This window comes from Triticum urartu, chromosome 2A (genome assembly GCF_056163025.1).
Source record: "Triticum urartu cultivar PI428250 chromosome 2A, HENAU_Tu73, whole genome shotgun sequence".
Classification (NCBI taxonomy): domain Eukaryota; kingdom Viridiplantae; phylum Streptophyta; class Magnoliopsida; order Poales; family Poaceae; genus Triticum; species Triticum urartu.
The window spans coordinates 31,291,992-31,309,388 of NC_141874.1; the positions used below are offsets into that span (position 1 = coordinate 31,291,992).

The following is a 17,397-nucleotide window of genomic DNA, read 5'->3' on the forward strand; positions in this document are numbered from 1 at the left end:
GAATGAAGAGTGGATGGAGGGGTATATATAGACTCCACACAAAATCTCACCGTTACACACAAATTACCAAACTCGGTGAGACCGAATCCTGAAACTCGATCGGACCGATTCAGTTCAAAATGTGAACGTTAGAATTTTCGGTGGGACCGACACGTCAACTCGGTGGGACCGATTCATTAGGGTTAGGGCATAACGTAATCTCGGTGAGGCCGATTACACAAACTCGGTGGGGCCGATTTTGGTAATAAGCTAACCAGAGAGTTGGTCAGGCAAACTTGGTGGGACCGATTCACCCATCTCGGTTGGACCAAAATGTTACGAAGGGGAAACAGAGAGTTTGCATTGCGAACTCGGTGGGAACGATCGCTCATCTCGGTTAGACCGAAACGTTACGAAGGGAAACAGAGAGTTTGCAATCCCATCTCGGTGAGACGGAAATCCCTGTCGGTGAGACCGAAGTGACTAGGGTTTTGTGGCAGTGGCTATGTCAACTTAACTCGGTGGCGCCGGATGGAAAGTTTCGGTTGGGCTGAGTTTGACTTTTGCTTTGGGACAAATGTGGATATGAGAAAGTGGTTGAGGGTTTTGAAGCATATCACTAAGAATTTTGAGCAAGTAACCCATTAAGCAACACCTCATCCCCTTTTAATAGTATTGACTTTTCCTATGGGCTCAATGTGATCTTGGATCACTAAAAGGTAAAATATAGAGTCTTGATCTTTAGAGTTTGAGTCAATCTTTTGTCCTTAACATTTTGAGGGGTCCACATTTCTAATCCATGTCATGCCAATCATTGAGCTTTCCTAAAATATTTATCTTGAAATAGTATTAGCTCAATGAGTTATATGTTGTTAGGAATTACCAAAACCACCCCGGAATAGTTGCACTTTTAATTCCACACCGCACCACCTCCGGCACAAAGAACCATCCACGCCCGCTGTGCAGACCCTCCATCTCAATGCCCAAGACGGGGCCTCCAAGGAGGTGACGACGACATGGCGGCACCGCTGCCCATTCATGAGGTACTAGGGATTTCACCCGGGCATAGAGGACGGAGGGAGTAGGGGAGTTGACCTCGCCATCACCCCAAGGAGAGGAATGACGCCTGAAGCACCATCGACTATGTGGCTACCGCCGTCGGCCAAAGGTCTCCCTTGGACAAGGTATCACCCCAGCACCCACCAGGGCAGCCATCAATACCTTTGAGCACGGATGCCGGAGATCTGGACAGCCGATGGGGAGAACAACGCACTAGGATGGTCCGCTTTCAGATCTGACAGGAGATCCACGGGGAACCATCTCATGCCACGATCGTCGTCCACCGGACGCCGCTACCCAAACTGCCAAGGAAAACCGTCGACCGATCTGACGAACGTCCACCTATCGGGGGAAGGATGCCGCCCCCACCAATCAAGGCCTCCGCCTTAGATCACGCCTGGCCATGGGTCACCGCGCGGGTGCTGTAATAACCGTGAGCTCTCCCTGCAACCTTTTGGAGGCAAAAGCATCATGGTACTGTATAGTTGTTATCAACATATTTGAAATTGTCAAGAGAGTTGGTGAAAACAACATATATATATATATATATATATGTTTGATCCATCCGTGTAGATATCGGAACACGATAATTTTGGAAACCTACTATGTATTAGTATGGTTTTAATTTGTAAGCCATGAGAAATGCCCTGCTTCTAAAAAAATAATCATAAGCATGAAAGTCTAAAAGTCAATACAACGATCAGTTCAAATCAAGCCACACGCTGAAACTGACAAATTGACAATCACTCTCTCCTTTCACTATTATAAGATTTCTTTGATACTTTAAGAACGACTACATACGGATTTAAATGAGGCCAGTCCACCCCGCTTTCGATGGCCTTTGGGCCATGGAGGTGTGGAAAATCTCGGCCCTCCGCCAGTGGGAGGGACCCAGATCTCGTTTTTTGTTTGGTTCAGTGTCTTGGTTGGGGAGTTGTGTTGCGGTGGTGATGCCGCTCGGTAGGAATAGTGTCTCCCACGTTCGATTCCGTTTCGATGGCGCGTGTATCATGGTTGGAGGGCATGTGGAGGTGTGTCTTTGTTGGATCTCGTGGGATTCGGTCAGTGTTGGTCTTTGTTGGATCTATGTGGATCTAGTTTTTGTTTGTCTTCGTTTATGTGGTTATAGGTTTCATCTTTCCAATCTACGACTCACTTCATCGGTGATAGTTCATGCTTTGATGCGCTGGTCCTTCGGGTCTTAACACCCACTCTCTACTACGGCAAGGTTTGTTCGGCTAGGGTGAGGGAGGGGCGATGAAGGCGGCGCGTCTTCGACTCGGACCAGTGCTTCTACTCGTCACTAGGCGGTCGATGGACCTAGTTGTAAATTTTACTACTCTACTATTCTTGGTACATACTGCCATGATTGGTTATGAGTATATTAGAAATTTCTCCCAAAAAAAGTAAAACATGTCTATATATTTCTCTAAAGTATAAATACATAAACACGTCTATATACATCCTATTGGGGGAAAAAAAAATGCAAGAACATCTGACAATAATGCACCCGACCAACACGTCTATATACTCCACGTTCAATTTGATCCTCTAATCACGGTGAGGCTTTCACAGAGAAAATCACGGGCTCATGCAGGCGCTATATTGCTTGCATGCAGTAGAAAAACTGCTAAAGGAAGAAACATCACGGTACAGAGAAAATAATGCCTAACAGCCGCGCCACCTAGAGCACTTTCCATAGCAAGTCGCCCTTCGACGCCCACGCTACCGCATGTCGCCCACCTCGCCACAGTCGTGCGCACGTCGCCCACCTTGCCAGCGCACCCGTGCACGTCGTCGCTGGTAGTGGTTGGCCGGTCCGCTCGGTCCGGCCCGGGCTTCGGTGCCGCCGGTCCGGTCCTTGAAACCAGGACCGCGAGGCTGGTCGGTCCGGTCCGGTCCGGACCGCCGCCGGCCGGTCCAAACGGTGGCTCGGTCAGGGACCGGACCGGCCCGGACCGTGTCCACCCTCCACCCTGAGCGGGAAGGACCTGAGGACCGGCGCGCTGTGGGCCCTCTCGTCGTGGCGCGGCGCCGACGACCCGTACGTGATGGACACCAGCAGCGGCTCGCCGGAGCTGCACGTCTGGAGCAAGGGGCGCAAGACATACCGGACGGGACCCTGGAACGGGGCACGGTTCAGCGGCATCCCGGAGATGACGACCTTCGAGGACATGTTCGAGTTCCGGTTCACCCACACCGCCGCCGAGGTCTCCTACGTGTACCGCGACCGCGCCGGCTCGCCGGTGTCCCGCGTCGTCCTGAACGAGACCGGCGTGGTGCAGCGCATGGTCTGGGACCAAGGGGCGGGTACGTGGAACGTTTTCTCGTCCGGGCCGCGCGACCAGTGCGACCGCTACGGCCTGTGCGGCGCCTTCGGCGTCTGCAACGTGGTGGACGCCGTGGTGTGCGGCTGCGTCCGGGGGTTCCGGCCCAGCTCGCCGGCGGAGTGGCGCATGCGGGACGCGTCCGGCGGGTGCGCACGCGGCACGCCGCTGCAGTGCGAGGGCGGCGGGGAGGCCGGGTTATATGTCCTGCGCGGTGTGAAGCTGCCGGAGACGCACGGCAGTACAGTGGACGCCGGCGCCTCGCTTGAGGGGTGCGGCCGGAGGTGCCTGGCCAATTGCTCCTGCACTGCGTACGCCGCATCAGACATCCGTGGTGGCGGTGGCGGGAGCGGGTGCATACAGTGGTTCGATGAGCTGGTGGACACGCGGTTCGTCGACGGCGGGCAGGATCTCTTCATCAGGCTGGCAATGTCTGACCTAGGTAAATACTTTAGAAAAAGCTACTCCCTCGATTCTAAAATAAGTGTCTCAAGTTTAGTATAACTTTATACTAAAATTAATACAAAATTAAGACATTTATTTTGGAATGGAGGTAGTACTACTTTGCATGGGTCAATGCTTTTTCAGTTCGAGAGTTAAGTTCGAATCATGCTCGATAGGAATTGAATTTCCTCGCGCCATAGAACCTAACAGCTTGACCAAAGTAAGATTTGTCCCAAGTAAATCCATGTTTGCGTATTTGCCGGGCGCCTAAATATTTTGGACATTTTACAAATTTGGGTATGGTTGGCGGTATGGTTCACGGGCAGCGAGGTCCGGGCAGTAGCGCCACCGGCCATCAATGGCGGAGCTTAGTACAAGTCTGTAAGGGTCATGCTCCCCTCCCCTCCCCGCGGCCTTAGGCAAAATTCTGAAAATAAATAATTATGCCGTTATTAGATTTTTGCTTTGGCCCTTCGAGAAATTCTTGTCTTAGCTCCGCCACTCCCGGCCATAGATGGCGGTGGCCGGCGGTTTGGCCAACGACCGAGGGGGTTCGGAAAGAAGAAAGGCTCTCAGCCGTCTGATGTTGATCAAACGGTTGTGACTGATTTAACTGAATTCAAAACATTTTTTGTCTTTTGCAATAGTCGCCTCCAATTGAGTTAGTGTCACAAACTCAAACTACCCGTGATTTTCTCTGTCTAGATTACAGTGTCAAATCAACGCACGTTCTAAAATACTCCTACTCTTCTTTTTTTTGCTGGGAAAACTTTCAATCTATTCATCTTCAATTATGGTAGTACAACGAATACTAGAAATAATAAAAATTACATCCAGATCCGTAGAACACCTAGCGACGACTACAAGCACTGAAGCGAGTCGAAGGCGCGCCGCTGCCATCGCCCCTCCCTCATCGGAGCCGGGCAAACCTTGTTGTAGTAGACAGTCGGGAAGTCGTCGTGCTAAGGCCCCATAGAACCAACGCACTAGAACAGCAACCGCCGCAGATGAAGAGTGTAGATTAAAAGGATCCAACCTGAAGACACACGAACGAAGACGAACGACAAACAGATCCAAGCAAATCCACCAAGCACAGATCAGCCGGAGACACAATTCCACACGCCCACCGATGATGCTGAACACATCACCGGAACGGGGGCTAGGCGGGGAGACTTTTATTCCATTTTCAGGGAGCCGCCGCCGTCTCGCCTTCCTGAATAGGACGAAAACCTAACAAAAATCGAAAAAAGATCTAAAAACGGAGCCCTCCCACCGGCAAGGGGCGAGATCCACTCCGCCTCCATGGTCCTAAGCTCATGTAAATACTCCTACTCTTCGATGCTCATTGTTTGACTTTGCCTCTTCTCCCTGCCAATCAATTGCAATATTGGAATTGGAGAAATAAACATAAGAATGCACATCTAAAAAATTCTTATGCATATGCATTTCTCTCTTATTCAAATCACCCACTTGCACGCATAAAACAAACCTGTCCTCTTATTCCACCTCAGCAAGCTTGACTTCAACCACCCACTAGACATAATAGTTCATTCACCAAGCTTGACACCCCGTCCGAAGTCAGACTTTCTGTCCATGCACAGAATTTTACTCCCCCAGTATCAAAATAAGTGACAGTTTTTTTTTGAGAGACAAAATAAGTGACAGTTAGTACAAAGTTGGTCACTTATTTGGGAACGGAGGGAAAATTAGTACAAAGTTGGATCACTTATTTTGGGACGGACGGAGTATTTTCAATCAGTGTGTCCTTGTCAATCGCCTACCAAGACAAACATGTCAAGATCACACATTATGACGCACCTAGTAATAGTGGGTTACTAGCTACATATGTAAATCCCACAATTTTTGGACGATGCTGACACTGCACCTGCATCTTAATTCAGAGACAGCCAAGAGCAAGAAGTTTCTCACCGTCATCGCAGCAGCGATAACAGGGTTCGCATTGCTTCTGCTGTCACTTGGCTTCCTGATCTAGAGAAAGATCCGGCGGCGGAGCAAGGAAGGTCAGAGAGAGGGTCCTTCGTGTATGTCTTTCAGGAAGATAATCTGAGACTACCTATTGCTCATGTCATGTGGCTTCCATGTCCATATTTCCAGTCGCCATGTTTGATGACATCATGAGGGGCGAATGTCCAACGTACCACCTCGAAACCATTAGAGCTGCCACTGACGGGTTCCGTCCCGAGAACGAGATCGGGCGCGGTGGCCTCGGCATTGTGTACAAGGTGATACAGTAATGCTTTGCACATCGCAATAGTACAACCCGTGTACCATGTCAATCAGAACTGTGGTCGACTGGTCTTGTAGTACTTGTATGGAAAATTAGGGTCTGACTAACTGAACTGAATTTCTCAGGGTCAAATGCCAGACGGCCAGGAAGTTGCAATGAAGAAGCTGTCGGCGGAGAACAGAGTGCAATGCCTGAAAGAGTTCAAGAATGAGGTGGACCTGATCGCCAAGCTGCAACACCGCAACCTCGTACGCTTGCTCGGCTGCTGCATCCACTGCTCTGACAGGATACTCATGTACGAGTACATGAGCAACAAGAGCTTGGACACCTTTATTTTCGGTAAGCATGACGTCTCACTCACTGTAGCAAAAACTATTGCCATTTCTTCTCGAGAAATTGCCGCACTCAACTCTGCGAATTCACCAACAGATCCAAGGAGGCGCGCCACTTTGACCTGGAAGACCAGGATGGACATTATCCCCGGGGTTGCCAGAGGGCTTCTCTACCTTCACCAGGACTCGAGGCACACGATGATCCATCGAGATCTCAAGGCAGCCAACGTTCTCCTTAATAAGGATATGGTCGCCAAGATATCAGATTTCGGAGTCGCGAAGCTGTTCAGCAGCAGCGGCGACAACAGTCAGGACTCCATCGTCACGGAAAGGATTGTTGGGACATAGTAAGATTTGCAACTTTGCATAACACACCAATGGTCAAGTACTATAATTTGCCTCGACTTTTTATTTCGATAGCCAGATCTTTTGATGTTTTTTTGTATTGTGTCATCATGGCGGTGGTTACATGTCACCGGAGTACGCCATGGACGGCATGGTATCATTCATGCAGGACGTGTACAGCTTCGGTGTGCTGTTGCTGGAGATCGTCAGTGGCAGGAGGAACCAACGAAGTTTCAATCTCATAGCTCATGTAAGCAATCAATTACCTTTCCTGCAACAGAAAGCAAAATAATCAAAATGAGATTTGCGTGGTTTCATAAAATTCATAATTTTTTGAAATTCCGTGCCTACATGGCCCAAATATCAACCCCGTTCGCTTGAACCAAGAAACACATTCTGATGGAGCCACATCGAATTCCATGATGACCTTGACAAAACAGAATAAATTTTTGCAGGCATGGAATCTGTTTGAAGGAAACAGGAGCCTTGAGTTCCTTGACCCAGCCGTGCGCGGCGGCTGCTCCCACCGCCGTAATCCCCATGTTGTCACGCCAACAAATGCCAGGGCAGCCACTTCGGCCAGTGGTTTGTATGCCGGCGAGAACTCGGGCGGACCTTCTCAACGTGGAGGACACATCCAGCAATGAAATGACCATCACGAACCTCGAAGGCCGGTAGCAACTATAAAAAATGCATGGATGGACGGATGCAGGGCAAGCTGGAAATGAAGATTGAAGACATTACTACCACATTCTGTATGTAATTAGGTAGGAAAGGTGCATGCAAGCTATCTCATGCATCTACAAAAGTGTGACCTCTTAATTAACACACCTCTGTAAAAAAACACCTATGTAATTCATGGAGACTGAGAACAAATTCAAGATTTGACAAAATTTCAAATGAACTGCATTTGCATGTGTACAAATGTTAGGCAATATTTGATACATGGTGAGTAAAGGTTTGAGTCATGGCCCGTCGTAACCTGGGTCTTGGGAAGGTAGTTCCTAAAAAATTGATATGCATCCACAAGGCCACAACAGACTGCACCCAATGTGTATGTGTTCCTATCAACATGGATCAGGCAATATTGGAGATATGACTCAGCCAGTACAATAAGGATCAGGAGAGGAAACAAATGACAGATCGTGTTTTAGGAAGAAAATTATCTCTTTCTCCACTACACCAGGAACTGCAATACCAGTTTGATCAAGTTTAATGGATTGTATTCCAGTCTCCCTCTCTCAAATAAGTGGCTCTCAACCTCTGTCTCCACACTAGTTGTTGGAATTTTGCTAGTAGGCCTTTGACCCAAATCCCAACTAAAATTCTGAAATTCTCTTGGCCCATTCATGTACACATGTGAATGGAGTGAGTGAGACTAAAGTTTAGTCCCACCATGTAAGTTGAGTGAGAGTTGCACCTCTTTATAAGGTGAGCTCTTCTACCACTTGTGAGCATGAGAAGAGGAGACCTACACGTGCGCTCCTCCTCGTCGCGCCGCGCCGGGTTGCGGGATTGAGTCGAGCCGAGGACAGAGCTATGCAAGTTGTCTATATTTTTGCTACTCGGGAAAAATTAATGAGTCGGACGCATTCTGAACCGTTTCCGATTCTTTTGGATCGTGACTCGGACGTGGGGTTTACTCTCACAACCTAACCGGCCCGCACTATATAGTCAGGCAGACGTCTACCCTAGCTGCCGCTGTATCGTATGGTTTCGCACCACTGTTTCAGATAATTGCGCCGCCAAGCAAGTCTTCTCCATCCCTCCTTTCAGCGTGCACCGCGAGAAGGCACAGTAGGCCTCCGAAACCCCGCCTCTCGTGATCCTGTATGGGTGAGGGGAGATCAGGTTTTTGGGGAGCGCACTCGCGCGACTGCTGACAGCGACGACTTCGCCAACGACGACTTCTTCCCCGACCTCGGCAACCTCATCCTTGACGACATGGGCGACAACGTCAACGCCGGCGATGCTGCTCCCGCTGCACCGTATGTGATTCTATCCTTCTTGTTCGAGATCCTGGTAGAATTCATGCTTCTAGTATGTGCCCTAGATGTGATCTGTTCATCTACTATGCTAGTTCGCATGATTAGTTTAATCTCTACTATTGCTGTCATGATTTATTTTCTCTTTATTCAGGTTAAATCTTGTAGTAATTTGCTCATATTTTCAACATTAGTTCCTCTCTCAACAGGAGCTCGTCCAGCTCCAATGTGTACTGCTTAATGGATTGTTGCTGTTCGCTGAGTATGGTGAGCTCCATAGGACAATAAGTTTGCTCCTAAGCTTGGCTGAGTACTTGAAATTTTTAGCATTGGATGTATTCCTATAATCTATATCAATAAAAAAAATTCCCAAAGGAGCAGATCCAATTAATCTCGGCCATCAAATCATGTCAATTGAACGACCTAGTCTGCTTCAATGTCGAGCGCTCAACACATTTAGCGTGCAGTTAATTTCATAGCAAATATAGTGCTAATCACATAATAACACGCAAATAATATCATACATAATATCCGCATGCACTTAATATACTTCCAAATTAACGTGCATTGCACATAGACATTAACTAGTGGTTTGAAGTTTTCAGGTGCACCTTATCAATTGATTCATACAAGTGACAGGACATGACAAACATAAATTTATTTTTTATGATGCTAAAATAGTATGGCATGCTCTTAAACTGGGTACATCTGGTATTGTAGTTCCTCATGATGTTATGTAATAGTGATAATTTTCTTTCAGAGCACAAGCTGGATTCAGTTCTTTTGTTTAATTGTTTCCTTTGATCTTTATACATCGTACTCACCGAGTCATATCCCTAGTGTTACCCTGATTCGTCTTGATTCGAATGTCATAAACAGTGGTGGGTGTGCTCTGATTTTATTTCTCTGGTGGCTAACAAAAATAATTTAGTTGGACACTTTGTTAGACGAAACATATACAAGTACCTTGTAATATCATCGAACATATGAGGGAGTTAGTCCCAAGATGTTGCACGTGGAGTTCTACGATGTTTCTTTTTTGTTCATTTTTTTCCTCTGGCCTGTATCATACTTGTTGAGTCATATCCCCAGTGTGACCTGTTAGAAATTTAGGGTTTGTGGTCTACTCCCCATTCCTCTGCGCTTATCCGTGATGCCGCTTACAATTCGCATATATGAGACTAGTGGGTAGGGCCTTTTTATACTGTCTTTCCAAAGAGTCCACCTCTTATACAGATATAAGATTTCTAGTCTTCTCCACTAGTTTTCAGGATAGAGTCCAGATCAAATTACCAACCACAATCATATTTGTCTGTTAACGGAGCACGCGCTTGTGAGTAACGGGCCATAATAGAGTGTAAATTCCTCTAATTATGTAGACCAACATTAGGGCAGTAATCTAACTATATGATCTAGCTCCTTCCAATCATCAGTGTACCCGGGTAGTCTTTCCAATATAAATAGTATATTGTATTCCACTGATAATCGACCAGCTTCCTTAAGCATATATTACTTAAGTACATTCCAGCAAGTAACAATTTCATGCTAAACATGTAAATCAATTCCGTGTATAAATACATGTACAATTCCATAATGAGGTATTCCGAATATTAACAATTCCAAGAAATTTGAACATAGTTGCAGGACACATAATTCCAACACGACACTCATTTGTGTTCATTGGAACTTCAAACCCACCATTACAGTTTGTTGTGGATACATTCCGATTTTTTTCACATGGAGTACGCACGTTTCTTTTTTCTGGGAGAACGTCGGCTAATTTGTTCCAAACACAACTATATCATCTTTTCATTAAAATATTCAAACCTGTTACTAATTTGCCTATGTCATTCCTGATGTGTGAAGATAACTTTAGCTGTGCTGAGTAGCAGATAAAATTTGTGTTCTGTTTTTGGGGGCAATTTCTGTTTGTCTCTACAACTCTTTAGGTTTGTTGCTACAATTTTCGTTGTTCTATCCTTAAGTTCTACCACCCCCGCAAGGAAGTGTATCAACAAATTTACTGTCCGAATGACAGTTTGGATGGATCCATTACTCTATTGTAGTTCATATCTCTTGCATTTCAGTTCGTATATTATGTTGCGTTTCGAAATCAGCTCATGTGAATCTCATAACGGATCTACTCCCTCCGTTTCTAATTATAAGATGTTCTAACTTTTTTCTAAATCGGATATATAGACACGTTTTATTGTGTTTGTTCACTCATTTTAGTCTGTATGTAGTCCATATTGAGATATCCAAAACATCTTATAATTCACAACGGAGGTAATACATTTCTTTGCATGCCGGTTGAATTCGGTCCTTATATTTTTGGGTGATGCAAACTAAAATAACCAGATACATAAGTATTTGCATTAGCTCATCGCCGGTGCTAGTTCAACCATGGAAATGAACATGTACTCCAGAGCGTAATGGAAATTTTAGGTTGCATGCAAGTACTATGTACTTGTTGCAAAGGCAAAATATACTAGGATGAAAGCCAATGATGAAATGTGCAATAATTCTGTAGAAGTTATTCATAGTTTGCAACATACTATAGCATATATGACTGATGCATTGAATTCTCGAACCAAAATATCGAGTTCATATAAAAAGCTCAGACAAACTAGGCACACCCGGTCCCCAGCGGCATTACTCTAAATAAGAACGACTAGACACCAAACACTTCGAGGCACATCAAAGTAGAACTTCAGCTCATGATAAAGAAAAGAAGCAGTGTCTATGGCCATATGGAATAATTCCTCTCATCATCTCCTTGTAGCATCGCCCAGGCACCATAATCTCGCATTGCAAAGAAAGGAAGTTGACAAATGTTCTCCTGAAAGCGAAATGGAGTAATATGCATATGGTTGTCTTCGTCTTCATTCCACTCCATCTTTCCAAGAAACTTACCACCAATATCACAATGCAGAACACATCCTGGAAACTCGATCACCATCTCACACTTATTAAGTGTAACAATCTTCAATACAGTTCTCGCCCTTAAATTGAGCGGCGGCAATCCCTCCAATGCCATCATGTTAATACTGTAAATGAGGGCCCATACCTCATCTTCGTAGTCATGCATAACATAGATATCTATAATGATGCCATCATGACTACTGCAAATAGAAAGTACTCCGTCCAACTCCAACAGTGACATCCAGGGGTACTGTCGGGGAGGATGGGACAACCACCGAAATGTGTCATCCTCGGTGTTGAATATCATTATGTTGCTAGGTCCATTGCTAATATATTGCCGTCGTAATAACCAATGAAGGTTGTCGCGGTAGATGACTGTTGTATTGTGAGAACATGTGAGTCCACCCATTACTACTTGTTGCAATGGCGGTTGTTTGATAGGCCTCGGTTCATTGGCTCCCACTGCAATGATGTAGAACTCAACCGTGAAAGTGAAAAGATCCTCGTTCCTTGTCCAGATTGAGTAAAGCACCTGGTATCCTCCAGATGGACGATGTTGGTATAATCCGGCAATGCGAACCCTTCTACCTAGTAGGTCTTGTTCATGTAGCAGCGGTAGAGGAGCACGTTGGCGAGTACTTGGATTGCAAACTTCAAAATGTCCCTCCCGGTCATGGAAGGAGATTATAAGGAGGCCATCACATGCTGCATGGATCACCAGGTTGTCTTCGTGGGGCCGGGTGTTGGGATACCGGAGTACGGTCCGATGATTGAGCTTGCGACTTGCGGCACCAGGACTAGTGTGACAAAATACAAAGAGATGGTGGTCAAAGACATGGCCATTACTCTTGATAAGGTGAATGACTGGGAGTGACGGCTGGTGGTGGTGGTGCGCCAGGAGGAAGTCCTTGGTGGTGGTGGCATGACGCCATGACTTGCACACAACACGACACCGGAGGATGTCCTCTACCGGCAACCTAACGAGTATCTCTTGGATGATGATCGACTCGGCCAAGTCGTCGAGGACGGTCATGCTACAGATGTTCTGCAAGGTGTTTGATTGTTAGTGTTGTGACTAAAAAGCGATAAAGGTTAGTAAATATTTGGTAGCTAAATGGGGTTCTTCTTTTGAATAGAATGTTTTTTGTGTAAATTACACTACATACCAAAATATTTATACTTTGATGAAAATATTACAGGGGCACATGTATTCTGAACTAATTCAGTAAAGCTGAAAAAGTTTGAAATCTCTTCAAACTTTGGTCAGATATGAATGAACAATAAGTAAAATTTAGCCCATTTGGCCCAACCAAGATATGAAAACTTGAGAAGTGTTTCCCAAAGCGGCGGATTGAAAAACCTATGCTGCACCAGCGTTGTTAATGAACTTGTTAGGAAACAAGTAAAAAGGTGGGAAAAGGACACTTATAGGCGAGATAATTTACCATGGTACATATATGGAGGAGGAAGATGGCATAGATAGATAACTATGGTAGCATCCCGCTAGTGCCATGACTATTTTCCATTGTATCTGGAAAGAAACTGGGGTAAGGAAAGGGAGAGAGGGTGATATTAGCGAAATGAATAGTTGGATCGACGAGATAGAGAAAACATACCAGACGTCGCGGTCATGCATGAAGCTTCTCACCTCAGTGAAGGAGGCACTCCGACGAGCATTGGGTTTTGGTGTGGTTCCTCGGTTTAGTGAGGCCGAGAGGAACAGCACAAGTAGCTTTATATGAACAAGATTCAATGGATGGAGGCGAGTCCTAGTTTTAGGAGCGAAAACGTTATGGGAAGTATTAATTAGGTTTCTTTTCTTTTCATCGCTGTAACTTATCCTATGTTATTTACTTTTAGAAAACGTCAAGACACTTTTTTTTTCTTTTTTTGATAGCGTGGCAGGTAAACAAGCGTTCCTTTCCAACAAAGTATTGAGAGTTGTACTGGAATTTAGAACAAAGAAGTGGAAGAGAAGAAGAGATGTAAGTTCCTACAACGTGATTTTGTTTCACGTTAAACCAATACTAGATGCGCACTGCTACGCGTCGGCCGGTGGATCGTGAGCTGTTGCATCTGACGGATTGAGCGGTCGAGGGTCACCATCTAACAGGGCCATCTACCACACATGTGTTGCAGAAAATTTCCGCAACATGTGTTATGTTCTGGAAATTTTTGCAATATAGGTCAAGTTGCAGATTATTTTTGCGATAGATGTCTTGTTCTAGTGTTTTTTGCAACAGAGGTCTTGTTGCAATTGAATTTGTTTTGCAACAGAGGTCTTGTTACCATAGGTCACGGGTTCAAGTCCTGAAAACAACCACTTACAGAAATGTAGGAAAGGCTGTGTGCTATAGACCCAAAGTGGTCGGACCCCCCCGGACCATGCACAAGTGGGAGCTACATGCACCGAGCTGCCTTTTTTCGCAACAAATGTCTTGTTACTTTGTTGTTTTGCAACAGAGACCTTGTTGGAGAACTTCGCTGTAGCGAGCAGCACACAACGACCACGCCAGCCAAAAGAAAGGCCAACTCCCTCAGGATGGCAGGGAAACAATGGACGCAGCCCCTCGCGGTAGACGCGGACGCCAATTCTTCCCCAGGACGGCGGATGCAGCTTGAGTTCGTGCGCACCGCAATGGCCGACGTTCATGGTGGATGAGGGAGGCAGCGGCGGCGCCTATGCTAGCACTGACTGTCAGTGGCAGCGGTCGAAGCGACACAAGGAGGCATTGGGGGCAGCGGTCGAAGCAGCACGAGGAGGCGTCGCCTTAACGGGGAGCTCGGGAGGTGCATGAGTGGCCACTGCTCTTGTGGGATCTAGATCCAGATCCCGGAACACACCAGTTGTTCAGGTGGGGGAAATTGCAAGAACGGCTCGGTTTTGAAACCTGGTCTAGGTAATAATGCGTTGATTAAAATCAGATCCAACATCCACGGAGGCGATGGACGAACGCATCGCTACTGTCGGATGATCCCAATCATTGGGATTGCTACGTGTCCCCCAGCTGATCAAAAGATCGGCCGACTCGTGGGTCATCTGATCTGGTGCATCAGCGCCCTCCATCATTGCAACATAAGTATTGTTGCAGAAAATTTCTGCAACAAAGTCTTGTTGCATTTTTTTTGCAACTAAGGTTTTGTTGCAGTTTCTTTTTTGCAACAGAGACTTCGTTGCAGAAAAAAAATTGTCTTCATCTTTTTGCAATTTTTTTTGCAAGTCAGTTTTTATTGCGGATTTTTTTGTAGTAGCAGGCTTTGTTGCATAATTTCTCTTTTCTTCTTCATCTTTTTGCAATATAGCTAATATTACGGAAGAAACTTCTTCAACATTGATGATGTTGCAGAAGTGGCCAAAAAATCACCAGGAGTCAGCTCCATGTCACGTGGGACACATGTTGTGTGAGCAAGGCGACGGATGAGATCCAAGAAATCAGCGGGTTGAAGGGAATCATTTCTCTTGAATAATTTACGAATCAACATATAGGCCAACTGAGGATGAGTGACATCAAATCGGTCAAAAGTGCCTACTTGGAGAGAGTAAAAAAGTATCCATGCACCCCGACCCAAAGCAATAATCACTTAGATTGAACGAATTTGTGTTAAAAAACATTTTCCATTAAACTTTCAAGAACACTGTTTCACATATTACTCCTTTAAAGGATCCTGGCGTACCCGCCTCCCTATGGGCGCTTCGAGGGCAAACAAAGCCTCCGCGTCGTTTGTTTCCAGCTAGCGTGACATGGTGGTTTCTCGAGGGCTCTGCATGCCATCTGATCTGAATGGATGGCACGTGTCCGTGTGACCTGATTGGGTGGTATGGGGGCACATCCATTGTCACTGTCATTGGCCGGCGGTGGGCACGCCCGTGAGCACCTTGTAGCACGTTTCCCCACATGCGAAAGCATGCCCGAACGCGCCTGTCGGCGTCCTCGCCTCATGCCAGGCTGGTCTAGTTGCGACAGGCAGGGCGTACCTAGTGCCCATATGTCAGCTTGCACGTGGGGGCTTGCGTCGTGTCTGGTTCGCTCCGCCAGCCGGATCCTGCGTTGCGGGTGCAGCACCTGATCACGCGTGCGGCCTGCCTGTCATGTTGATGATCAATATATGTATCATTTTTAGAAGAATAAACAACCAGACATTGTATCCAATATCGATGCAATTTCTCAAAATTATTTAGAAAAAATATTATAATCATTAAACCCAATCGCTGTCCGGTGCGCACGCGCTATCAGACGCGATGCAGCGGCCGCACCACGACCGTCCATCTCGTGCTACCCCCGCACGGACACGTGGCTGGTGGACCGACCAGGTGGGTCGTTGTTTTTTGTCGGGTCGCTTCAAAATTTTGGGAGATGCGCTGCTTCATCTATCCTGCCGTTTCCCCGTTCCCCACCTCACACCCTTTTCCCGGCGACAAACGAAATCCGGCTTGAAATCCCTAGCTTCGCCGCGAGCGCGGGCGACGAGAGAGCCGGCGGGGAGTCTAATTCAACGAGCGCGGCGACGGCCCCCTGGCGAAGGATCCCGTAGCAGTTCGACGAGGCGAGGGCAGCGCGCGCGTGCCGTACAAGGAGGAGAAGGCAGCGGCGACGGGGAGGGGGTGGAGCTGGTGGTCCAGCGCGAGGCGGCGACGAGCACCCGGAGAGTGAGATTCGCTTGCTTCAAGTGACCTAGGTGAGTTCATCCCATGTTTCCCCCCTGGCTCACACATCTCATGGCTGTTTGGGGGTTCGTCGCTGACGGCCTTGTTGTTATCAACGACTGCAAGAGGAATCAAGGGTAAATCAAAAAGAAGAGGCTCCCGGAGAGGAGGGAGAGAGGGGAGGGATTTTGAGGAGGCGAGGGCTTGGGCGAGGGGATCCTGCTGGAGGTGGGAGCAGCCGGGGGTGTGGGGTGGGGGGCTCGCCGGAGAGCGCGCGAGGGCCGGGCGACGAGGCACAAGCGACGAGGGGGAGGGGGCGACACGGGTGAGATGAGGAAGGAGAGGCGCTCAACCTGAACAATTTTTTCAGTAGGCAATTTTTGGCAGCCGGTGCGTGGTTCAGTAGGCAATACATTTGTGTTTCAGTAGGCAACACTGTAGTATTTGCTTTAGTCCTGGGGTACAAGCAGTAGGAAATTTTGTATATAGGAAAGCATTTTTGAGTAGGCAAGTTTGCTTTCACATGAAGAGAGGGCATTTTTAGCATTTTGTTTCCTCCAGAATTAGGCTAGGTGAGACAATATTTGGGTTTCGTGCCGCCTCCTGCCCACTCGAGCGAGGCGGAGAATCAGGCGAGGAAAGGCTCAGATGCGCCCAGGTTTTTTTCCGCCATTCACGCCGGGCTCGCTGTAGGTCTCGTTTGATCGCCTGAAACACACTTTTCAGGAACATGGAAGTGTATTAATGTGCTTGTTTCGCCAGTAATGTCCATCTCCGTTGCAGCCAGCAAACGTTCACTTTTTTTTGATTTTTTGCTCATTGCCTTGCATGATTTTCGTTGGCAACTGCATTACGTTTTTGAAACTGAAGAAACTTGTACATATGAGTGTTGAATAGGAGTGTTCTCAGTGCATTATGATGACATTTTGGTCTGTTATCTGGTTATCTTTTTATACTAATACTTATTACGGCAATTAGCAAGAATGAACTGTTAGGTTTACCAGATAGCTGCAACACATCTTTTTTTTTTCTGTAAGGCAAAATGATGCCTACATTTTTCTCAAGCAAGCACTTCGCCGTTCATACTGAAACGAAATCATGGAAGTATATC

The 17,397-nt window shown here is 46.8% G+C and overlaps 1 protein-coding gene and 1 pseudogene across 1 annotated transcript; one reads left to right on the forward strand and one right to left on the reverse strand.

The window, feature by feature from the left end:
- Nucleotides 1-2,960: 2,960 nt before the first annotated feature.
- On the forward strand, nt 2,961-6,392 carry LOC125534799 (receptor-like serine/threonine-protein kinase SD1-8; annotated as a pseudogene).
- A 5,067-nt stretch (nt 6,393-11,459) lies between these two features.
- On the reverse strand, nt 11,460-12,686 carry LOC147983227 (F-box protein At5g49610-like). The gene has a single exon (XM_087540671.1). It carries the CDS (start codon nt 12,672-12,674, stop codon nt 11,460-11,462), a length of 1,215 nt encoding a protein of 404 aa, XP_087396797.1. The 5' UTR covers nt 12,675-12,686.
- Nucleotides 12,687-17,397: the final 4,711 nt, after the last annotated feature.